Source organism: Mesoplodon mirus (genome assembly GCF_964341445.2).
Source record: "Mesoplodon mirus genome assembly, chromosome: 7".
Classification (NCBI taxonomy): Eukaryota; Metazoa; Chordata; class Mammalia; order Artiodactyla; family Ziphiidae; genus Mesoplodon; species Mesoplodon mirus.
Window position 1 is genome coordinate 116,894,310 of NC_138983.1, and position 25,433 is coordinate 116,919,742.

Genomic DNA, 25,433 nt, shown 5'->3' on the forward strand with positions numbered 1-25,433 from the left:
CTGACGTTGATGGCACAGGTTCTAGTTCCTTGCTGGATTCAATTCCATCTATCCTCTTGAAAAAACGACCCAGTGATGTCTGGGTAGTAGCATTTCGCATCTTTGAAAGTTTGCAATTTGAAGGTTCGTATGTAGGGAACTTACTCTATTTCCCTGTGTCACATCGTTAGCCATCCCCCTTAAATGAATGGATTAGATGTAGTTTCTGTTTGTTTATTCTTGAAAAAACTATTTGAACAACAAAAGGATGTAAATGGTACCTTGCAGATCAGACATAGTCAATAAATGGCCATTTCAAAACAAAAACAAACAAAAAACTTGTTGGGATTTTGACTGTAATGAATGTGTAGATCAAAATTTGGAGAACAGGTGTCTTAACAATATTGAGTTGCTCATTCCATGAACACAGAGTATCTCTTTTTATTCAAGTCTTTGATTTCTTTCATGTAGATTTTAGCATACAGATTTTACGCATATTTTTTTAGATGTATTACCTAAGTATTTTAGTTTTGTTTGTTTGTTGGGTGCTACTGTAAATGGTATATATATTTTTTAATTCCACTTCCCGTGGTTCATTGTAGGTATAAAGAAATATGATGGACTTTCGTACACTTTGTATCCTGTGACCTTGCTAAACTCCAGAAGTTTTGTAGGTTTTTTTAGGTTTCCTCCATAGATAATCATGTTCTGTGACAGTTGAAATGAATCTAAAGACCCATGTTTAAAATAAAATGACAAAATACCATTTCAAATAATGTAGTTCTAGCATATACCCATTAAATACCAAACAATGCTCTACTGGTCTAGTGATATTTAAAAAAGAGGTGACAACAAGATATCAAAATATCTGTTTTATATTTGTCTGAAGTAAGCAACTATAGGAAAAGCAAATATAGGAAAGATTGGACTGCTATATAATGCCATAGACCAGGTGGCTTGTTTCTCATTGTTCTGCAGGCTGGGAAATCCAAGATCAAGTTGGCAGATGATTTGGTTCCTGGTGAGGACCGATTTCCTGGCTTGCAGACATCCTCCTTCTTGTGTGTGCACATGGACATTTCTCTGTCTTTCACTTTTTAAATCCCATCATGAGGGTCCCAACTTCATGTCCTAATCTAAACCTATTTACTTTCCAAAGGCCTTACCTCTAAATACCATAAACTGAGGGGTGGGGTTTCAATATATGAATTTTGGAGGGATACAAATATTTAGTCCATAACAGGCAGTAAACAAGTAAGCCCCAAAATAAGCAGTAGTGAAACTAATTAGAAATGAGGGTGTCATTTTGAAACTGACTCTCAAAGTTGGAACTCACTTCCCAGCTTAGACATAAATGTATGAAAAACAGAGCTGGCCTTCTTTAGGTCTTTCCACCCATACATGAATCAAACTATCAAATTTCTGCTCATTTTGATTTTGCTAATGAGCTGATTTTTAAGACCATGTTTATAGTGTCTTATGTGGGTCAATGATGAAATATTTCCTTAAAGAACAAATCACTCACCAGTAAGCAGGCTGGGATAAAACCTTCATCTGTACAGTGTTCTGCATATTCTTTTAAATTTGAACTTTCCAAAATAAAAGCCTGGCAGGTAGAAGTAAGGTTCTCTTGTTGTAAGTAACCTAAAGGAAAAATAAAATGTAACTCAGTAATTTTAGTAAATGCAGTACTTTCAATTAAAACTGCTGTTGAAAATACTACAGCAGTTTCATATCATAAATGTAACTTTAGGTGAACATGACGGGATTCTACAGCCTTGCCCGAAACACCAGTTTGTGCTGCAGTACAAAGCAGAATTCATAAAACAGCTGTTCGAAAAGAAAAACTCTAGCTAATATGCTATAAAGCCATAGTAAACAAAACAGTATGGTACTGGCATAAAAACAGACAAATAGATCAGTGGAACAGAACTGAGAGCCTAGAAAAAATCCACAGCATAAATGGTCAACTAAATTTGACAAGGGAGCCAAGAATACTCAATGGAGAAAAAAACATCTGTTCAACAAATGGATATTCACATGTAAAAGAGTGAAACTAGACCCTTATCTTACACCACTCACAAAAATTAACTTGAAATGGATTAAAGACTTAAACATAAGACCTGAAAGCAAGAAACTCCTAGAAGAAAACAGGAAAAAAGCCCTTTGACAGGGGTCTTGGCAATGATTTTCTGGCTTTGACACCGAATGCACAAGTTACAAAATAAAAAGTAAACAAGTTGGAATATATCAAATTAAAAAGCTTCTGCACAGCAAAAGAAGCCCATCAACAAAATGAAAAAACAACCTATGGAATGGGAAAAATATTTCCACATTTCTATCTGATAAGGGGTTAATAACCCAAATAAATAAAGAACTCATAAAATTCAAGAGCAAGAAACCAAGTTATCCAATTAAAAAGTGGCAAAAGACCTGAAGAGACATTTCTCCAAAGAAGATACATAAAAGGCCAATAGGTAAATGAAATGATGCTCAGCATCACTAGCCATTAGGAAATGCAAATCAAAATCACAATGAGATATCATCTCATGCCTGTTAGAATGGCCATCACCAAAAAGACAACAGAAAACAAATGCTGGAGAGGATGTGTAAAACAGGGAACCCTTGTGTACCGTTGGTGAGATTGAAAACTGATACAGCCACTACGGAAAACAGTATGGATGATCCTCAAAAAATTAAAAATAGAACTACCATATGATCCAGCAATTCCACTTCTGGGAATATATCCAAAGGAAAGAAAAACCACTATCTTGAAAAGATATCTGTGCCCCCTGTGTTCATAGCAGCATTATTTACAATAGCCAAGGCATGGAAACAACCTAAGTGTCCACTGATGAATGTATGGATAAATAAGTTGTGGTGTATATATACACACAATGGAGTATTATTCAGCCATTAAAAAAAAATGAAATCTTGACATTTGGGACAACATAGATAGAACTTGAGAGTATTATGGTAAGTGAAATAACTCAGGCCAAGACAGACAAATGCTATATGATCTCACTCATATGTGGAATCTTAAAAACAAAAACAAAAAAACCCCAACTGAACTCACAGAAAAAGAGACCAGATTTGTGGTTACCAGAGGCAGGGGACGGAAGGAGGGGCAATCAGAAAATGGTGGTCAGAAGGTACAAGTTTCCAGTTACAAGATAAATACAGTTGACCCTTGAACAATGCTGGGGCTAAGGGCATCGACCCTCCACACAGTCGAAAAATCCATGTATAACTATAGTTGGCCCTCCAAATCCGAGGTCCACATACGCAGATTCAACCAACTATGGATTGTGTAGTACTGTAGTGTTTGTTGAAAAAAAAATCCACATGTAAGTGGACCCGCACAGTTCAAATCTGTGTTGTTTAAGGGTCAACTGTAATTACTAGGGACTGTAAGTACATTGCAATATAGTAAGTGACTATACTTAATGCTGCTGTATGATATATATGAAAATTGTTAGGAGATTTAATCGATCCTAAGAGTTCTCATCACAAGGAAAAAAAAATTTTTTTTTTGCTTTCTCTTTTTATTGTATTTACGTGAGATGATAGAGGCTAACTGAACTTACTGCAGCAATCATTTCACAATATATATGTCAAACCATTATGCTGTACACCTTAAACTTATACAGTGATGCATATCAATTACATCTCAATAAAACTGGAAAAAACCAAAACTCCCAGAAACTCTAGCTAACCCAGAAAAATAAGGTGTTTGATAAAGTGCAATTACTGCACAGTAATGCTTACAGGAGAAACAATAAAGTAACAATAAATAACAAGAGAACCAATAAGTGATAAATGTTCTACTCCGTAACCTCCACATTAACTAGGTTAGTAGATGGTATAAATTAACTTATTGGATTATGAAAAAAATTACATTCTCTCAACATTGCAATTTACCTGTATATTTCACTTATTTGCCTAATGGTTTAAAAAAAAACTGAAGAGAAGACCTACTTTGTATGAAATGTAAGAAAGGCACTCCTTTGCTTTTTAATTTCTGCCCTTTGGGAATCAAAGCATTAACTATTTAAACCAGAACTTTACCATTCACACCTAACTGACATTTATGAAACAATATCATGTACCAGTGCTTTGTACTTTCATATATATGAACACTGTCTTGACTAGCATCCTATCCTTGTTTTCTTTATTTCTTAGCATCACTGAGGTTCAACTAACCAACTCTATAAGCAGTAGTATAGCAGAAAAAGAACACTAGATAGGATATCAGGAGACAAGGTTCTTATTCTATTGTGTTAAAATAAGCACTGTGTCTTTGGGGAAAAAAAGCACTTAAATTCTTCCAGAGTAAGATACTTCATCTATGAGGCATCACACCTGCCTTGACTTGTGAATCAAATCTGGTTATTTCCTTGTGTAAAGCTGAAGGGTTCACATCATTTCCCACAGCTCTCAGGTTAAACTTCTAAATCCTGAGCAGCTTCAGCAGGAATGGAAGAGTAAGGACCTCCAAAAGTCCTCTCTTCTATAAAAGCAATGAGAACACTGGCACAAATTATTAAACTTTTACAGAACTCTGAAAATAATCATTGTCTTGCAAAAAAATCTGTGAGCATTTATTAAGAAAAATGGCTGAATGTCAGTAAGGACAATGAACACTGTGGCATTTTAACTTCCTCTATTTTCATGCTCATCTCTCCGAGTGGTATACTTGAAAATCAACAGCCTGCAAATGCAGTGAAAACCAGCAGCCCAGTAGAAAACGGACAGATCAGATGAAGCTGGAATCTTTCCCAAGTCCCATTCCCAGAAACTGTCATTATTTGATTTGTGTGACAACTCCATGTAAAACCTCACTTGCATGGCTTGTCTTTGAATTGAATCAAAGTTCACCCTGTGTAAACCTTCTCCTTGGAGGTGTTTTTGTTAAATCAATCGGCAGAAACTGTTTAACACTACAGCTGCCTATGACAGAGATAATGGTTGGGACAAAAAACAAGCTAAACAAACAAACTCAAAAAGAAAAGCTGGGGAATGGGAAGTCTGTAGGGGGATTTTAAAAGCTCTGACATACTCCTGGGACACTAGAAGGCCATGTGCCAATGTAGGGTACCATGTGTATTCAGAAAAGATCTGACAAAGCCCTAAGCGCTCACCTCTGGCTGACCATAAGCCTCTGACAAGCAGGAAGTGAAGGCTAAGGCAAAGCTGTCAAATGCTTAGCTGAATGTTGAAGCATACCCCAATGTACACACAGCCCCCTAGCAAACAGTGGGAGATTTATTGACTCCAAGCATTTAAGGAAATCATTGTCCAATCACAGAATATAAACTCAAAGAATATAGACTTTATATAATTAGTTCAGGAGACTAATTGTTAAAAAAACTGCTAAACAACAACAAGGCGCAATAACAAACATGGAGGGAGATGAATCAGATTACAAGAGTTGTCACATTCTACCACTATACCAACTGAAAACTTTCAAAGTCCTCAATTTTCAATAAAGAAATTATGAGACATGCAGAAAAACAAGAAAGTATGGCTAATAAACAAGGGGGAAAATATGCGGTCAGTAGAAACTGTCACTAAGGAAGCCAAGGCACTAGACTTAAAACTTTCAGCTTTTTAAAATAAGGTCAGAGAACTAAAGAAAACTATGCCTAAATATCTAAACAAAATTATGAGAACATCTATCAAAAAGAAATAAAAGAGAAAGAAATTAAAAGAAAAAAACCATGTAGAAATTCTGGAGTTGAAAACAAAAAACATAATAACTGAAGTACAAAATCTGCCAATAAATAGCAGATGTGAGGAGAAAGATCAAAGAATCAGTGCACTTGAACATAGATCAAATGAGATTATCCAGTATGAGGAACAGAAACAAAAAAAGAATGATGAAAGTGAACAGTCTCAGAGACCTATGAAACTTTTTCAAATGTACCAACATAAGCATATGTTCTGGGGGTCCCAGAATGAACGGAGAGAAAGAAAAGGGTAGAAAGAATATTTGAAGAAATAATGGCTGAGAACACCCAAAATTTTAGGAAACTATAATCAATCTACTTATTCAGGAAACTAAAAAACTACAAGCAAGATAAACTCAAAGAGATCCATAGCTAGACATATCATAAATTGTCAAAAGAGAGAATCTTGAAAGTGGAAAGAGAAATGGCTTATAACATACAAGGGATCCTCTATAAGATTAACAGCTGAGTTCTCATTAGAAACCATGAAGGCCAGAGGCAGTGAGATGACATATTAAAAGTGCTGACAGAAAAAAGTCAACCAAGAATTCTATTATCTAGCATGACTTCTTCAAAATTAAGAAACTAAGATAGTCCCAGATTAAAAACACTGAAAGAATCTGTTGCTAACAGAGTTGCCCTATATGAAATATTAAAGGGAGTCCTTCAGACTAAAATGAAAGTCAAATCCACACTAAAAAATTAATGAAAAATGGTAAAGGTAACTACACAGGCAAGAATAAAATAGTATAAATGATATTTGTTTGTAATCCTTTTTTCTCCTCTCTGCTTTAAAAGACAACTGCAGGGACTTCCCTGGCACTCCAGTGGTTAAGACTCTGTGCTTCCAATGCAGGGGGCGTGGGTTCCATCCCTGGTTGGGGAACTAAGATCCCACATGCTATGTGGCCAAAAAAATAAAATAAAATAAAATTATAAAATAAAATAAAAATAAATAAATAAAAAGGGGGAAAATGTTAAAAAAAAAAGACATCTACATACAGCAACAATTATAAATCTGTCTTGATGGGCATACAATATACGAAGATGTAATTTATATTACTTTAACAGCAAAAAGAAGGGGAAAGGGAATGGAATTATAAAGGTGCAAAAATTTTAATATACTATTGAAACTAAGTTGATATTAATCCAAATAGAATTGTTTTAAGTTAACTGTAATCTCTAAGCAATCATGAAGAAAATAACTTAAACATAAAAAATAAAAAGGAAACAATGAAATTAGAATGTTAAACTGGATCTATTCAATACAAAAAAGGCAGTACTAGAGGAATAGCAGAACAAAAAAAAAATAAAATGTATAGACTACAAATAATTAAATGGTAGACAAAATCCACACCTAACCAGTAATTATTTAATGGCAATGGATTAAGCACCTAATTAAAAGGCAGAGACTCACAGAATGAATAAAAATATGATCCAACTATATGTTCTTGACAATAGACATACTTTAAAGACACAAATTAGTTGAAAATAAAAGGATGGAAAAAGATACACCATCCAGACAGCAACCTAATGACAGCTGGAGAGGCTACACCAGTATTAGACAAAGTGGACATTAAGACAAGTGAACATGCCGCAGAGCGGCTGGGCCCGTGAGCCATGGCCGCTGGGCCTGCGCATCCGGAGCCTGTGCTCCGCAACGGGAGAGGCCACAACAGTGAGAGGCCCGCATACCGCAAAAAGAAAAAGAAAAAAAAAAAAAAAAAAAAAGACAAGTGAACATCATATTCAATGGTGAAAGACTCAAAGCTTTCCCCACAAGATCAAGGACAAGACAAAGATGTCTGCTCTTGCCACTTCTATGCAACACTGTACTGAAAGTTCTAGCCTGGGCAAGACATCATCTAATCTGAAAATAGAGATTATTTGACTCCTTCCTTTCCAATCTGGATGCCTGTTATTTCAATTTCTCTCCTAATTGCCCAGTTTTTAATAAATGAAAAAAGACTGAAATCATACTGAGTATGGAATGAAATGAGAAATCAGAAACAATGGGAAATTCACAAATATGTGGAAATTAAACACTCTCCTAAATAATCAAAGGGTCAAAGAATATATGAATAAGTAGAAATATTTTAAGATAAATGCAAACAAAAATACAATATACCAAAACTTATGGGATGCAGCTAAGGCATTGCTTATTTGTATACTTATAGCTATAAATACCTGTATTAAAAAGATGAAAGACCTCAAATCCATAACCTATACTTGTACTTTAAGAAACTAGAAATAGAACAAACTAAACCCAAAGGAAGCAGAGGGAAGGAAATAATGGATATTAGAGAAAAAAAAATAGAGTTAAAAAATAGAAATGAAACCAAAAGCCAGTCCTGTTTCCAGATGAGATGATGTCACATATAGAAAATTTTAAATGACTTCAGCAAGGCTGTGGGATACAAGATGCACATACAGAAATCAACTGTATATCTATACACTTGCAATAAACAATCCAAAAATGAAATTAAGAAAACAATTCTATTTAAAAAGAATACTTAGAAATAAGTTTAACAAAACAAGACTACACTAAAACTAGAAAACATTGAAAGATGTTAAATAAGACTAAATAAATGGGAAGATATCTTGGGTTCATGGATCCGAAGAATATATATCAATACTCCCAAAGTTGACCTACACACACAACACAATCCCTATCAAAACCCCACCTGCCTTTTTTGCAGAAATTAATAAACTGATTCTAAAATTTGTAAGGAAATACAAGGGACACAGAGTAGCAAAACAATCTCGAAAACAAAAAACTGGAGGACTCACATTTACCTATTTCAAAACATATTACAAAGCTATAGTAATCAAGATAGCTGTGTACTGGCATAAGGATAGACATGTAGGTCAGTTGAACAGAATTAACAGTCTAAGCTTTTATGGTCAATTGATTTTTTAGAAAAGTACCACATCACTTCAATGGGGGAAAGAATAGTCTTTTCACAGCTGGTGCTGGGACAACTGGATAGCCACCTGCAAAAAATTGAAGTTGGACCCTTTCTTCATGCTAAATACAAAAAGTAACTCAAAATGAATCAAAGACCTAAATATAAGAGCTAAAATTATAACTTTTTTTTTTTTTTTTTGCGGTATGCAGGCCTCTCACTCTTGTGGCCTCTCCCATTGCGGAGCACAGGCTCCGGACGCGCAGGCTCAGCGGCCATGGCGGCATGCGGGATCCTCCAGGACCGGGGCACGAACCCGTGTCCCCTGCATCGGCAGGCGGACTCTCAACCACTGCGCCACCAGGGAAGCCCTAAAATTATAACTTTTAGAAAAAAATCACAGGTGTAAATTTTTTTGACCTTGGATTAGACAATGGTTTCTTACATATGTCATCTAAAGAATAAGCAACCAAAGAAAAAAAAATAAATTGAACTTTATCAAAATTAAAAACTTTTGTACTTCCAAAGATACCATCAAGAAAGTGAAAAGACAACCAACAAAACGGAAGAAAATATTTGCAAATCATATATCTGATAAGGGACCAGAATCCAGAATATATTTAAAAACTCTTGCAAGACAATAATGAGACAAATAACCCAATTAAAAAATGCACAAAAGATCTGAACAGACCTTTCTCCAAAGAAGATACACAAACTGCTAATAAGCACATGAAAAGAGACTCAACTTCGTTGGTCATTAGGAAAATGTAAAAGCAAAAGCACAATGAGATGTACTAATTCATACCCATTAGGATATCTAGAATTAAAAGACAGACAGTAGTTAGTATTAGCAAAAATGTGGAGAAATTGGGGCTTCCCTGGTGGCACAGTGGTTGAGAGTCCGCCTGCCGATGCAGGGGACACGGGTTCGAGCCCCGATCCGGGAAGATCCCACATGCCGTGGAGCAGCTGGGCCCGTGAGCCATGGCCGCTAAGCCTGCGCATCCGGAGCCTGTGCTCTGCAACGGGAGAGGCCACAACAGTGAGAAGCCCGCGTACCGCAAAAAAAAAAAAAAAAAGTGGAGAAATTGGAAACCTCATATATTGCTGGTGGGAACATAAAATGGTACAGCCACTTTTGAAAACCATATGTTAAGTTCTCAAAAATAGTAAACATAGAATTACCATACAACCAAGCCATTCCACTCCTAGGAATATATTTAAGAGAACTGAAATCATATGCCCAAACAAAACTTGTACACAAATGTTCACAGCAGCATTTTTAATAATAGTCCCAAAGTGGAAACAACCTACTGTTCATCAATGGACAAACAAAATGTGGTATATCCATACAACAGAATATTATTCAGCCATAAGAAGGAATTAACTATCTATACTTGTTCAAACACTGATGAATCTTGAAAACACTGGTAAATTCAAGAAGTCAGACATAAAAGGCCACATACTGTATAATCATATTTACATGAAATGTCCAGAATAGGTATATCTATAGACAGAAAGTAGATTACTAGTTGCCAGAAGATGGGAAAAGGGAGAAATTGGGAGTGACTCTTAACGAGTATGGGGTTGCTTTCCGGGGTGGTAAGATGTTCTGGAATTAAGATAATGGTGATGGTAGCACAACATGTACTAAAAACTACTGAAATTTACACTGTGTGGTATGTGAATTATATCTCAATGAGAAAAAATCCTATATTCTTAATATGTCATATGAGGCTCTACTTGTTTTATATCCTAATTTCCTCTTTAGCCTTATGTCTTGTCATTCCATCTTTCCTAGCCAAACTGGTCTTTCAATTCCATCAATACATGAATGCTTTTTTTAAAAATTGAAGTATAGTTGATTTACAATGTTGTGTTAATTTCTGCTGTACAGCAAAGCGATTCAGTTATATATAAATAAATAAATAAATAAATACACACACGCGTGCACACACACACATACATAAACATTTAAAACATTCTTTTCCATTATGGTTATCACAGGATATAGAATATAGTTCCCTGTGCTGTACGGTAGCACCTTGTTGTTTATACAACAATCTCTCAATCCATCCCCTCCTCCCCTCTGCAACCACAAGTCTGTTCTCTATGTCTGAGAGTTTTTCTGTTTTGTAAATAGGTTCATTTGTGTCATATTTTAGATTCCACATGTAAGTGATATCATATAGTATTTGTCTTTCTCTTTTTGACTTACTTTACTTAGTATGATAATCTCCAAGTCCATCCATGTTGCTGCAAACGGCATTATTTCATTCTTTCTTATGGCTGAGTAGTATTCCATTGTATACATGTACCACATCTTTATCCAGTCATCTGTTGATGGACATTTAGGTTGTTTCCATGTCTTGGCTATTGTGAATAGTGCTGCTATGAACATACGGGTGCATGTATCTTTTTGAATTATCGTTTTGTCTGTTTATATGCCCAGGAGTGGGACTGCTGGATCATATGACAACTGTAATTTTAGTTGAGGAACCTCCATACTGTTTTCTATAGTGGCTGCACCAACTTATATCCTCACCAACAGTGTAGGAGGGTTCCCTTTTTCCAACACCCTCTCCAACATTTGTTATTTGTAGACTTTGTTTTGTTTTGTTTTTGTTTATTTTGCGGTACGCGGGCCTCTCACTGTTGTGGCCTCTCCCGTAGCGGAGCACAGGCTCCGGATGCTCAGGCTCAGCGGCCATGGCTCACAGGCCTAGCCACTCCGCGGCATGTGGGATCTTCCCGGTTCGTGCCCCTGCATCGGCAGGCGGACTCTCAACCACTGCGCCACCAGGGAAGCCCCTGTAGACTTTTTAATATGGCCATTCTGACTGATGCGAGGTGGTACTTCATTGTAGTTTTGATTTCTACTTAATAATTACTGATGTTGAGCATGTTTTCAATACATGAATGCTCTTATTTCAAGGCTACTGTATATTTTATTCCCTTTGCTTGGGCAGCTTATTTTTTCTTAGCCTAGCTACTTCCAATTCATTCTTTTTTTTTTTTTTCCAACTCATTCTTCAGGTCTACTGTAATTATCACTTCCTCAGAGAATCTTTTTTTGAATTCCCTATGTACCGAAATCCTATTACTGGATACTAGATTCCCTTTGTAGTATATTTACCCCAGTGTTGGTATAAGAGTTAATAACTACTAAGGCAATTATTACTAAGGTCTTTCCCAACTTTAAAATTATAAAGGTCTACCCTCTTCACCTGGAATGATATCTTCAACCAGGCCCTTCAAGTCAAAAAATTGAGAGGGCCTACAAAGTTATTATATATGCACATTATGAAAAGAAAAGGGCAAGGAAATTGTCATCCCATTTTAGGGAATGCCCTACCTGGGATTTGGGAACCAATTCACCAGTTTGTACTCATAGCTGATGAATCAGTTTTCCAACCTCTTGCTAATCAATGCTACAGGGAGAAACAAACATACAAACAACAACAACAACAACCACCACCAAAGACACTGTCGTTTGGAGTGTGAGAAAGCATTCAGAAATCAGAAGAAACCTTTCACTTCAGATACTACCACTGCAATATCCCCCTCACTGAAAATAGAAAATCACCTTCAATGTGGATCAAAGATAGATTGCTATTTTCCTTGTTTTTTCATTTTTCACAAATAAACAACCCAATATAAGTCCCAATAAAGCTACAGCCAGCTGAAAAGAAATCATTTTTTATGACTGGCTTTCTAACAGTTACGTTATTTGGAATAAGTAAGTCAGCTGCCACTAGGATTTCATGAAGTTAGAATTTTAAATGTCTATAAATCACTAGAATCATTCATGGAATCAGGGCAGTTGGAGCTTTTTCTTTACATGCTTCAAGATTTAAATTGAAGACCCCAAACAGTTTCTTTTCATGGTAGAAGGTTTCAAAAGTACTAATCACCCCACCCAGATATATTGATAACCACTTGGGACTTCTAAAAGCTGGTGGTATGAAATCTAATTCCTTAAAGTAGATTTGCTTTTTTCTAGACCAAGTATTCTCAAAATGAATGACATAGCCCCAAGGGGGTGAAAATTGGTACTGGGGAGGAAGGGGAATGAATAAAATATAACTCTTTTTATGCATAAATCACAGATATACATACAATATATAAACAGTATATTTGTAACATTAAAATCTCATGCAAGGGGAAATTAGGGGAAAAAAAAAGTGTAAAAATACTTCCTAAGGGTATGATAACAAAATAAAGGTTGAGAAACGCTGCCCAAGACAGAATATAGTGATATGCAGTTAACCTTTCTAGAAAAATATGGTGGTAATTCCCTGGTGGTCCAGTGGTTAGGACTCCGTGCTTTCACTGCAGAGGGTCAGGGGATTAGCGGCGCAGCCAAAAAAAAAAAAAAAAGGAATCACCGAAGACCAGATAGTTATTATACTTTTGTATAGTATACATTTGAGAAAAGGCTTTGTTAAAAGGCTAGACTGCTTTTACAACAGTGTTTAAAAGTTATGACACATTTTTAAATAGCAATATCTGATATATCTCTTCTGCTCTCAAAAAAAATGCCCACCTTTGGGCTATCTAGAATTCCCATTTTGGATTAGACTTGATGTATTCTGCTTTACTTTTGTCTGGGAAGTTCCAAAATAATGTGGTAAAGCAACAGTTGACTGCTTTCATGCTCATTTATTATTACACTTACAGTTAACCAGTTATTTGCCTACAAAAAGCTTATTTATCATCATTAAGTACCTGATTGTAACCAATTCTCAATCAGAATAATGGGGGAAATTTTAGGTACAAATTATTCTAAATCTAAAATGTTACAATGAAAATACACAATAGGGGCCAATTATCTTTTATTAAAATAATATAAGTAGTTACTCTTCAATCAAAATTAGTTTAATTTGTTTCTCCTTTTTATTCCTTAAAAAATCTTTAAAATAACTACACCTTTTGTGTAAACTTACTGAACAATGTTCAAATAGGTAATTTGAATGTCCTTTTTTCTTAATATTGTCTTCTGCCTGCTTTTCAGTAGAGGTAGTAATGAGTAACAAAATAGACTAAAGGGAAAACATAATTGAAAAACAGAAGGAAAGACAAAATCCTAGCTATATCTAGGGTTTTTGAATTTTAGGACCTAGGATGCCAACAGTCTGCCCTCTCTTCTTCCTATTTATAGAGAGGGGAAGATAAAGAGAGATACAGCTGATGAAGAAAGCAAGAGACAGCAAACCTCCCTACCTGAAAATATTTCCTTCACATATTCTAATAATTTCCCCCAAATATCAGTAGTTTAAGATCTTTAAAAAAATGTAAATAATTCTTGGGAAGACTTAACTTGCAGTGCTTTATATTACTAGATCCACAAATAACAAAGAAAATCTCTCTGTAAAGACGCTATTATCTACAAAGACCCAAAAGATATATATGCAAATAACTGTAATATAAGGAAAGGTGGTAAGACAGTTGGACTTACTTCATAGGGGCTAGAGAAAGTATTGACAGACTGGGGAATACTATGCATGTTTCAAGGAAGAGACAAATCTTGAAGGACAGTAGGGGAATCCCAACGAAGCTGATGGAAAGCACATATGGAGCATGTTCGAAGAACATGCCTGGTTTGGATGAAGCACTAGGTATATGATGGAGAAGAGTTGGAAATACAGCTGAAAAGACAGAATGGGTAAGGACCATAAAATGTTGTAAATGTCAGCAATGACATATTATTATGAATAAATAACAGAATCTGAATAAACAGAATCCAAAAAAATGACAGATATTATTCAGTACTAAGGGGAAGGTCATGATCACAGCTACACTTTTGTAAATATTTATTAAATATCTATGTCTCAATGACACAAAGGTGAATAGAACCAGTGGCTCTTCACCTTTCGGAGGTATGCCAGTCCTGGTTGTTTGTCTTCAAATCTACTCTTCCTGTTTCCCCTGCTCTGCCCTGTAGGACAGGAAACCTGAGCCCCTGCAGGCAATTTCCTGGGCTCCATGTCAGCTAGCTTCTGGTTGGGTTCAATCAATGGGAAGCACCAGTTGGAGACTGGAGGGCAGTTAGAAGCAGCCATGTTTTTTTCCTCCATTTCCTCTTTGCCATGGTAGAATCTCCTCTACTACTGCTCCCACACCAGACAAGTCTACCTTCCAGCTTCCACAGTGAAACCAGCCTCTGGGTTTCATCTCTCCTTGTCTTACTGATTATCAGAGTGGTTTCCTGCTGTTGCTACTCTCTGAGCTGGCTCATGTAAGCAGCTTGTCTTAGCTTTTCTATCACCAGTGTAACCAATTCCCTCATTAAATCCCTCCATGTTAAATACTCAGATCACTTTCAGTTTTCCCGAATGGATGCTGACTCACACAGAAAGGAACAAACATATTTGGGAATCTAAATAAGGTTCTGGATACTCTACCCATAAAAAAATGCCCCACCTATACATTAAGTTTTATAGATAGTCTGGGGGCTCACAGAACTCTTGAAGCCTGTCCATCAATCCCAGATTAAGAATACTAAATAGGACAAAAAAGTAAGTTTCATTTTGGTAAGGTGAAGTTCTATAGGTGAATGCTGGTGATGGTTACAGAACAATGTGATTGTATTTAATGCCACAGAACTGTAAAAATGGCTAAAATGGTTAAATGTTATGTTTTATTTTACCAAAAAAAAAGTAAATACAAAGCTACAATAAAACATGGTTAAGAGTATGACAGAAGTAATCCACAATGCCATGAGAGCATGTAAGGAGAAAGTACTAACTATACCAGCTGGAAAAAGTTTGAGATTACAATTGACCTGAACCTTGAATACAAGTGTACTAGGAAGACGGGGAGAAAAACATTGCAGGCAGAGAGAACAAAATACATAAGAAGAGTATTTGCAGAAACCCTAAGTCGTTTGGTATGCCTGGAGCATAGGGCCTATGTTGAAAAGTTGAGATCAAGCAAGAGAGATGGGTAGGGTCCGTTCCACAGAGCACCTTGTATGACATACTAATAAAACCAAAACTGGTGGCCCAGAGGCAACAAACAACACTTTGATGTAGTTTGGCCTGTACAATATTTAAAGAAATTCCAGCAAGGAAAGAGCTGGATGTAGGGGAGTAGCAAGGGCTATTTAAGTGGAGTAGTGAGGTACGAAAGTTAGCACAGTATGTTGAAGAATGAAAGCTAAGTGAGGAAATAGAGCAACTAAGTAGAGCTTATTCTTTGAATAAATCTGACTTGTCAAAGGGTGACATAGATAGAGAATTAGATAGAATGTGAGGTGGGGTCTAGGAAAATGTTTTGGTGTGTGTGGGTAAGGGTAAAAAACCCAATTATGTAAACTCTAAGGGGAGAACTCTATTTTTAGCATTTGGCACAGTGCCTGGAACATACTACGCACCCACAGATTTGCTGAAAGGACATAATGAAGAAAAGGGGCCAACAATGAGAGGGGCTGAAGGAGTACTGAGAGGGAGGGAGTAGTGACAGGAGGAGAATCATGAGCAAATAATAAAACTGTTAATATTTTAAGCCACTAAGTTGTGTGATCATAGATCTCCATGTTGATATGATAATGCTAAATGAAAAAAGCAAGAGTGGTGAGTGTGGGGAGATTTGCTTTTTTTGGTATTATTCTTTTGCACAACTTGAAATTTTTTTAAGTGCACAACTCTTTCAACTTTCAGAATTGGAGGTGTAGTGTGAATGCTTTAGGCAGATTTTTGTAACAGTAAATAAGATGAATTGCAAGACCATATGAGAAGCCATGACAACAGTCCTAAAGAGAAGTAATGGGATGCATACTGCTAGGATTGGTGGCAATGAAAATGGAATGTGAATGACAAATAAGAATTTTAGGGTAAGAAACAATCTCTGTAGTTTTTATCCATTTTAAAAAAAGGAGGAAGTCTAGGAGAGCAGCTGGTTTGTGGAGAATAAATACAAGTTTGGTGTAAATCATTCCAGTTAGAAAATCGTACTGCTTTCTTAAGACCAGTGGTTCGTGCCCTCCAGGAAACATACTGGCAATATCTGGACACTTTTTTTATTCTCACGACTGGGTGGGGGTGGGGACTGGGGTCCTGCTGGCATCTAATGGATAGAAGCCAGGGATGCTGATAAACATCCCACAATGCACAGGACAGCTAGCCATAATAAAGTACGTCAATGTTATTGTGAACTTTGTGAAAGCCTACTTTGGATCTGTTTACATATAAGCCTAATTAATATAACAATTACAAGATAGCTAGCTTTTTCCTTAGATGATGTAGGTTAACTGTTGATATTCAGTTCTGATAAGGTGCACAAAAGATTAACCAAACATTAACAAAATATTAGTTTAAACTTAAGTCATTATTTTCTCCAAAAACATATGGTAGAAACATTACCTTCTAATGTTTTCTGCAAAATGTGCTCATCAAGAGCCTGTGCACAAAAGGCATTTTTTTTGGACAGGGCTGAGTACTTAAAAATGGAATAAGAAATGGATTTTTCTGGCAATAAAATAATGGTAGTAATGGCCGTGGATAGCAGAAGAAGTTTTATCACAGATGTTTACCATTTACCATTCACGTATAATGTCTGTAAATCACTGGCTCCGGTTTTGAGATTTATGTGGCTCTCATTCCCAGCAGTACAATCCTCTTTATTCTTTCAGGGGAAAAACAACAAAACCCGTTTCCCACACAGACAATACAGCCTGACAACTGGCAGTGTTACTAATTCTTTTCAAATTGAGGAAAAACTAACTAGGACTAGAAAATGTTTAACTGGAAGGCATTTCCCCTGTGAAAATTCTTGCTAATCAAAAGAACAGGAATTGCTGCTGTCTTAAAGTATGCAACTGGCATTTCAAACCTCTACACTCTACGACTTCTTGCGGGAGGGTGGGGGATAGAGAGGGAAGATCACCCCATTTGTCCCAAATTCGTAGTTCTAAGGGCTAGTTATGAGAAGGCCGTCAGGAAGGTCCTTCTACAAAGCTGGGTGGCTGGGGAAGTTCTTATTTTTCCTAATTCGGTCCCAGCTCTGACACGGGAAAGTGAGCCCAAGGCTGAAGAACGCAGTCCATCCATCACGTAGGCAACTCCCCTTGCAGGGATCCTAATTAAGTGTGCAGGCCTGACTTTCCCACCGGATTCGGGCCTCAGGTGTTTCACCCCGAGCTTCTCCTCAGCCTCCCCTCGCCACGGAGCCTCGGAAGAGAGGCGCATCCACACACAAAGAAGCTTAAACCATCCGAGCCTCCGACTGAAGAAGATTCACCTCCAGTCTGAATTTGCAGGCGGGGAGGCAAAGCCCCAAAGCTTCACCACCCAAGGAAAACCTTTGGCCCCAAAGGTCCTTCCGTCCTGCTTAGCCTGGTTCAATACCCCTCCCTCCCGCGTCGGCGCTTACCCAATACCAGTCGGGCTACGTCCGAAGGTAACAGCATGATCGAAGCCGCAGAAGGAACCGCAATAAGAGACGAGACCCAGGTAAAAGCCAACACAGCGACAGCTCTTGCGCCGCATCTCCCGGTTCCAGTGGCGGCACTAAACCCGCGGCGATTTGTCCCGCCTCTTTAGCTCCTCGCCAGCCAATCGCTTCCGCCGGAGAAAGAAAGGCGCCGAAATGAAACCCGCCTGGTTCTTCTTCGAAATGTCGTCATATCCGTCCTCATATTTGGAGGGGTGGGGCTGAAGGGGGCGAGGAGGCGGGACGAGTGAGCCGGAGCCCGAGCTAGCGGGCGAGCGGCGAAGGCAGGGTCGCACGCCATTGGCGGGTAGTGCGAGCGGCGAACGCAGCGGTCGCACGCCATTGGCGGGCAGGGAGCAGGCGCGTTTCCTAAGATGAGCTCGTCGTTTTGGGGGTGCGAGTGCTGGGAGCGGAGAGCTTGTAGCGTTTGGTGCGCATGGGCAGACTGTCCGGGCGCCCGTCTGCCTTACTGCTTCCTACCGAGACGCACGCTGCGTGGTCACGCCAGGTTTGATCCGGAAGCCGAAATAGTGCGTGGACAGCCGGCTCGGCCCGTGAGGGAGGCGAGTTGAGCGGGATTCTAGGTTTCGGCCGCCGCCGCTTCCAGAGATTCCGCCTTGGCTATCCGAGTCCAGCGGTAGGGGCGCGGAAGCAGCGCAGTGGCTTCTGCGTTGGGGAATTAAGTCGTATCGGAGCCGTTCAGTCCTGGCCTTCAGACTCACTCCTCCAGAGCGGCCTTTTACTCCTCTCTTCACCTCATCTTGCCCAGCCCACTGTCCTTATCGCTCTTGTCCGCCCACCCTTCCTGCTCCAGCCGACTTAGCCTTGAACCTACTTCTTAATGCCCAGAATTGAACCTTCGTGCGCCTACCCTTCCTGTGTCCAGATTGTAACTAGATGGCTTGAGTAATCATCTTTTTCTCCCCTCTCATAATTAGGAGTTTTAATCAGCGAGCAATTTGCTTGGGCTTAAACTACAGTCTCGTGATTAAGAGCATGGGCTTTGGTATCACACTCCCGGAGTTCGAGTCAGCTAGCTGTGTGACCTCGTTGTACTGTCTTCCTTGTGATAATCCTGTCCTGTGGTGAGCACTCAAGAGCGTTGGTGGCTGCTTTTACCAGGTACAGATAAGTAACAAGACTATTAGAATTAAGAATGAAAATGTGATAGAAGAGGATTGTGGTGGTAGAGGAGTGGATGAGGTTCCGTAGAAACGTAGCCTGGGAGAATCAATTCTGTTTGGGGTGAGACCTTGCGGTGTTAAATTGGCCTGGAGGATGATAGGAACCTTCTAGACAGAAGGGAAAACGCATATAAAGGCACAACATGTAAAAGGTTCCTGAAGCTCAAGAGTGAGGTCCTGCACTGAATGAAATAGATTTGGGCATTTTTCACGTGTTGAAATCATAGGAATGGATGAGATCCTACTGTGAGAACATACAGTGAGAAGTAAGGAGACAAGGATGTTCTTTCAGGTGTGGGTGGAAAAAGAACTGTCAAAAGAGACTTGTGAAACAGAAAGGAAGGGAATAATGATAATTGCTAATATTTATTGAGCAATTTCTATGTCCCAGGCACTGTGTTAAACATGGACACGAATCCTTACAATAAATAACTCTTTGAAGATCTAGTTCAGTTCTAGTATTGTTTTTCATTTTATCATTGAGAAGACGGAGGTTTAGAGAGATTAGCTAACATGCCCAAGGTTATACAGCTTGTAAGTGGCAGGACCAGGTTATGAACTAGTACAATCTGACCACAGACTCCACACTCTTACCGTTAGAAAAGAATGGCATGCTACAGGCAGAATTAGATCTAGGAAGATGGTATATAAACATCATTGTCAAATTCTGCAAAGGGACCAACTTGGTTGAGATCCGAAAAGGAACAACGGATTTGCCAGTTCAGAAGCTGTTACTTAGGAAACATGTATCATGCCAGTTGCATGGTTGGGAGTGGAACCTAAATCGTTGTGGATTAATGTATTAATTGAATTCATCTTTATTCAGTGACACTCTTACTCTTCCTGTCTACTCTCTAGTTCCTTTGGCCATCTTTCAGTTCCTCCAACATACTTTGCATTTTTTCATCTTGGGACCCTTTGGCTGTGCTAAGTTTCCTTATCTAAGATGTTGGTCCTTTAACTCTATGATCGGCACCAGTTCATTCAGATCTTGGCTTTATTGTAACCTCCTCTGATTCATCTTCCTTAATAGTTTATAAAAAATGATCCTTTCCATTGCTATTGTGTATTTGCTTCCTTTGAGTCATATATCACAATTTGGAATTATGCATTGATTTATCAGTGTACTTGTTTATTGTCACTCTTCCCCACTAGTCATGACTCCATGAGGGTAGGATTTGTGTCTGTTTAGTTCATTATGTGTCTTAACTACCCATAACATAGTACCTCGAACACAGTAGTTGCCCAGTAAATTTTGTTGCTTGTCACAGTGAATGAACATTTCCTGTTTATGTAGATAATACTGAACTGTTTTGTTTCCTTGGAAGTAATCAATCTCTGAGAATTGGATAAGGGGAAAAGCAAGTTCAGAAAAGCCACAGCTTAAAAAAAAAGTTTAGGGCTGTCACTTCTTGGAAGTGTCACATGTTCAGTAAACATGCATTTTTTTCACAATACAAATAACATATTAAGAATATAGGTGCCTGCCTTTACGGTTCTTTGGATATTGCTAAGGTGTTTTCATTGGTTAGAATCCCAATTTTATTTTCCTTATTGACTCAGGAAGCCTTTAAACTAATATTGAGCAAGAAGGGAGAGGAGTTCTAGATACAAATATAAGGAATGGAAAAGTAAAAACGACAGCCCTTGCCTTCAAGAGGTATACAATCAAATGAAAAAGGCAATCAAATAAATAATGACCTGTATTCTACAGCATAGAAAAGGAGGTTGTTATAGGGGTAAAGGAATCAGAACAACTTATGGATATAAATGGAGAAGAGAATTAGAGCTATCTGCCAATAAAATAAGTAGTCTTATTAGGAAGTTTGTTCTAAATGAGAGTGTTTAAAGAGAGGGCAATAATTTTGTTGGAGAGATTTCTTCCTTTGTAGGAAGGTTGGACATGGTCTCTCAGTTCCTTCCAATTTTAAGATTCTGTGAGATTAAGCAGAGGCAGAGTAATATACTTGATCTTGAAAGATGGAGTAGAATTTATGTGGATGGATGGGGAAAGGACTTGGCCCACCTTTTTTTTCCTCTTGAGATATATATGTAGTGTAGATATAATAGACGTACATTTTTTCCTTGTTTATAAACATTTATAGTAACAAAAATGAAGCTTCTTTGTAAAAAGGCTCAGAAATACTAAAACAGTGCTTTTCTTGAAAGATTTTTTTTTTAAGTTTATCAAAGGAAGGTTTGATTATATCAGAAAATCTAAAAGGAGGAGATCTACCGCAGTGGCATTAAGACATAGTAAAATATAGGGCTTCCCTGGTGGCTCAGTGTTTGAGAGTCCACCTGCCGATGCAGGGGACACGGGTTTGTGCCCCGGTCCGGGAAGATCCCACATGCCGCGGGGCGGCTGGGCCCGTGAGCCATGGCCGCTGGGCCTGCGCGTCCGGAGCCTGTGCTCCGCAACAGGAGAGGCCACAACAGTGAGAGGCCCGCAAACACACACACACACAAAAAAAGACATAGTAGAATATAGTTGACCTTTGACATTTGCAAGGTATATCACTATAGCATATAATTTCCTTCGTTTCCTTTTATAATAGTAATATCATTTCCTCCTATTTTTATGTATTAAATGAGAACCATAAAGCCAGTTGAGATGTAAGTGCTAGGCAAGGCTTACTAGCTCTGATAACCTCTTGCATATCCATTCCAAAGCATAAGCAATTTAATCTTTTGGCTCAGGAAAGTGGCAAGTCACTACATATAAGAAAGGCTCCTTTTAAATTGTTCAGACAGTGTTAAATCCTTAAGTGCTATTTTCCTTATTCTTTGCCTGGCTGCCTTTTTTTCATCTTTTATATTTCAATTTAAATGTCATGTTTCTTAGAAGAAGAAAAGGTCTCTCCTCTAAGAGATCCTCTTCTTAGAAGAGGTCTCAGAAAAATAAAGTAAATTATACCTTACTTATTTTTATCCTGCTACACATTCAACACACATTTGCATGTTAAGTCTTTGTTTTGATATATTCTAAAAAAATCTCATCTAAATATGGAAGTACTAAGAAAAATCATTGTGCATTATACTATGCCTCTAGCTATACAGTTAGATCTAACTATAAATACCACAGTCTGAAGTAATTTTACATATGTATATATTCTTTTTACAGATGATGTGTTTTCTGAAATTCTGAATCATGAGTCTAGCACTTAATGATCTGCTTATTTGCTGCCGTCAACTAGAACATGATAGAGCTACAGAACGAAGGGTAGTAAATTACTTAAATTTAATCTTTCCTTGAAACAAGTGTGTGATTGGTAACGCATTATTTTGTTCTTTTTTCATTTTCAGAAAGAGGTTGAGAAATTTAAGCGCCTGATTCAGGATCCTGAAACTGTTCAACATTTAGATCAGCATTCAGATTCCAAACAAGGGAAATATTTGAATTGGGATGCTGTTTTTAGGTATTCCTTTCTAAATTTTTTTACTGTCTTTATTTTTCTTTTTCATTTTTATTTCTCTTGTGATATTTTTTTGTGTATGTAGGTCTAATTTATCTTTGCTCCCTTTGTACCGTTGTGCCTTGCACAGGAAATTGGTGCTCAATATTTATCTGAAACATAATTTTTAAAGGATGTTCATAAAGAAAGAGTTAAAATTTTTGAATCATTTGTTCAATAAAATGTCTTAGACACGTTTCACTCAAAATTAGAATTTCTTTCATACCAGTTCATAAGCCTTTATTTCAAATTAGAGCATAAAATTAAGTTATATCAAGTCCTTTATTGTTACTTTGACAGATTTAAATATTGCTCTAAGTAACTGCCATATGTTAAACTATAATTAAAAAGTAAAAAGGAATTTTAGAAAAACTATATGAATGCAGTTAACAAACACAAACCTCTGGCATTGGAAAGACACAATTCACTGCTGAACTGGAGTGGCAAACAGAATTGATGCTTTTTAAATTAAGACATAATTTTCAATTATGAAGTCCATTTATAACTAGAAATAGATTGTAAGACTTAGGTAAGATGAATAAAATACTTTAAATTAATATAGAATACTGATAAACTTGAAAGAACATTTTCAGTCAAGGGAAAATATGAGTATTTACTTGTTCTTGAATGTTTAGAACAGATAATCTATTTTATTTTTTAGCTCTTATTTGGTACTAGATAGACCATTGCAGATATCATTATAGATAACATGAAAAATATATACTTCTTTTCCTCTGGTTACTTACATTATTTCAAATACTGCAAATATAGTTATCTAAAGATGAATACTGTTTTGCATAAGCTGATCATGTAAGCCAAATATGCACCTGATGTACCCAGCTAATCATGAATATCTTATAGGCAGGCTTCATTTAAAGGCTAGAGACATTACCAACTGCCTAGGAAAGAGATAGGTTATGTACAGAATAACAGAGTTGAGAAAGAATTGAGAGCCCCTGATAGCATTGCAAGCTTTTAGTGATAAAATGAGAAAGCAGGCAAGAAAGCAATAGAAAATCCTGGAGGTTACAGATTAAGAGCTTTGCAGGCCAGACTTTAAATTGGTGTTGAGGACTTAGGCCTTAAAAAAGAAATGTAATTATTTTGTTTAGCTGGTACATTGATTGAAGCAATGTGGTTTAAACAATGCTCTTTATGATGGCATGAAGGACTTTTTGAAACTATTATAATTAAGTATTATTTTAATGAGTTTCTGAAATTACATTGCACTTTCTTGAAGAGTTTTACAGAAATATATTCAGAAAGAAACGGAATGTCTGAGAACAGCAAAACCAAATGTATCAACCTCAACACAAGCCACCAGGCAGAAAAAGATGCAAGAAATCAGTAGCTTAGTCAAATACTTCATCAAATGTGCAAATAAAAGTAAGTGCTGTTACTTGGCTTAATAGATTATTGTTACATGAGTTTGGTCTGAATATGGTGATATAAAAGTTCAGTGCTGGGCTTCCCTGGTGGCGCAGCGGTTGAGAGTCCGCCTGCCGATGCAGGGGACACGGGTTTGTGCCCCGGTCTGGGAAGATCCCACATGCCACGGAGCGTCTGGGCCCGTGAGCCGTGGCCGCTGAGCCTGCGCGTCCGGAGCCTGTGCTCCGCAATGGGAGAGGCCACAACAGTGAGAGGCCCGCGTACCACAAAAAAAAAAAAAAAAAAGAAAGTTCAGTGCTAACTATAATTTCTAGTACATATAATGATTTTTAATACTATAGGTTCAAATATTTGGAGGAATTTATACAAGCATGGAATGATAGAATCTCAGGGTTTGGAAGGATTAAAAAATATTATTTCATCTACCCATTTTTCTTGGATCCCATCTATATGTCCCTGGCACTTAGGTAGCCATAATGATTAAACATGCCTTTTGAGGCTTTCTTTTCTGTTTTAGTAGTTTTCATAGTAGTGAAAACCTGTCTCCTTTTGTTACTGCCTCTATTTGCTGAGGTAATACAGAAAAATACTAACTCAGTTTTTCAATATCCTTTTTTCAAATATCCTTTGAGATATTTGAAGTTACCCATGATATTTCCCCTGAGTCTTCTTCTCTAAGCTAAACAGACCTACTTCCTATTGCTCATATGAGCTAGTTTTTGTGTCACTTCTGACTATTCTTCAGTTTAATTCTCTATCTCTTAAAGTGTGGGACTCAATCTTATAGGCATATTCTGATTGGTATGGAGTGGAGCAGGCCTTGCATATCTTTTATTCTATACTTCAACTGATTCATTCTAAGATCACATTAGCTTTCCTGGCAGTCAGAACCCACACTCTTTAACTAATAGCATGCTTACTATTGATTAAAAAAAAAAAACCAAGTTCTTTTTTGCTCCTGATGAGCCACATATCTCCCATTTTGAACTTATACAGTTTTTAAAAGCCAATATTTTTGAACCAAAATGCAGAATCCTAGTAGGCTTCTGTAAGGAAATGGTTTTCATACAATGCTGAAAAGCTAGAGGCGGAAATGCTTGTTTAGGGACTTGGACTCAAACTTTGTTTATTTTTCACAGATAAGAAAGTGGCTTTGTGATGCCAAGTTTAGTTTAAGAATCAGAGAAGCCCAGTGTTGGTAAACATTATTAAGTAGAAGGATATAGATTGTTAGTGAATGATGTTTCAGAACCGTGGTATGAGACCTGAGTCTAAAAGGCAGTGGCTTTAGCAAAGATTTAGTCTTTCGGCTCCTCTGAGATGCCATTTTGTGTGGATAGCTGCAAGTCCTGAGAAGGG

The 25,433-nt window shown here is 37.5% G+C and overlaps 2 protein-coding genes across 4 annotated transcripts in view; one reads left to right on the forward strand and one right to left on the reverse strand.

The window, feature by feature from the left end:
- NPAT (nuclear protein, coactivator of histone transcription) overlaps positions 1 to 18,173 on the reverse strand; it is a 53,472-nt gene extending 35,299 nt beyond the window's left edge. For both annotated transcript variants that reach the window (XM_082629666.1, XM_082629665.1), the window contains exons 1-2: positions 17,987 to 18,173; positions 1,505 to 1,623 (exon numbers count right to left, since the gene is read on the reverse strand). In XM_082629666.1, coding sequence (XP_082485792.1) covers positions 1,505 to 1,551 — 47 coding nt within the window. In that variant the 5' untranslated portion in view covers positions 1,552 to 1,623; positions 17,987 to 18,173. The remainder of the gene's footprint in view (positions 1 to 1,504; positions 1,624 to 17,986) is intronic.
- Positions 18,174 to 18,444: 271 nt separating this feature from the next.
- Positions 18,445 to 25,433, forward strand: part of ATM (ATM serine/threonine kinase) — a 141,566-nt gene continuing 134,577 nt past the window's right edge. The window contains exons 1-5 of one of the 2 annotated variants that reach the window (XM_082629283.1): positions 18,445 to 18,683; positions 18,985 to 19,168; positions 22,355 to 22,453; positions 22,537 to 22,649; positions 23,926 to 24,071. In XM_082629283.1, the coding sequence (XP_082485409.1) occupies positions 22,382 to 22,453; positions 22,537 to 22,649; positions 23,926 to 24,071 (331 nt within the window). In that variant the 5' untranslated portion in view covers positions 18,445 to 18,683; positions 18,985 to 19,168; positions 22,355 to 22,381. The remainder of the gene's footprint in view (positions 18,684 to 18,984; positions 19,169 to 22,354; positions 22,454 to 22,536; positions 22,650 to 23,925; positions 24,072 to 25,433) is intronic. The other variant, XM_082629284.1, reaches the window with a different exon arrangement.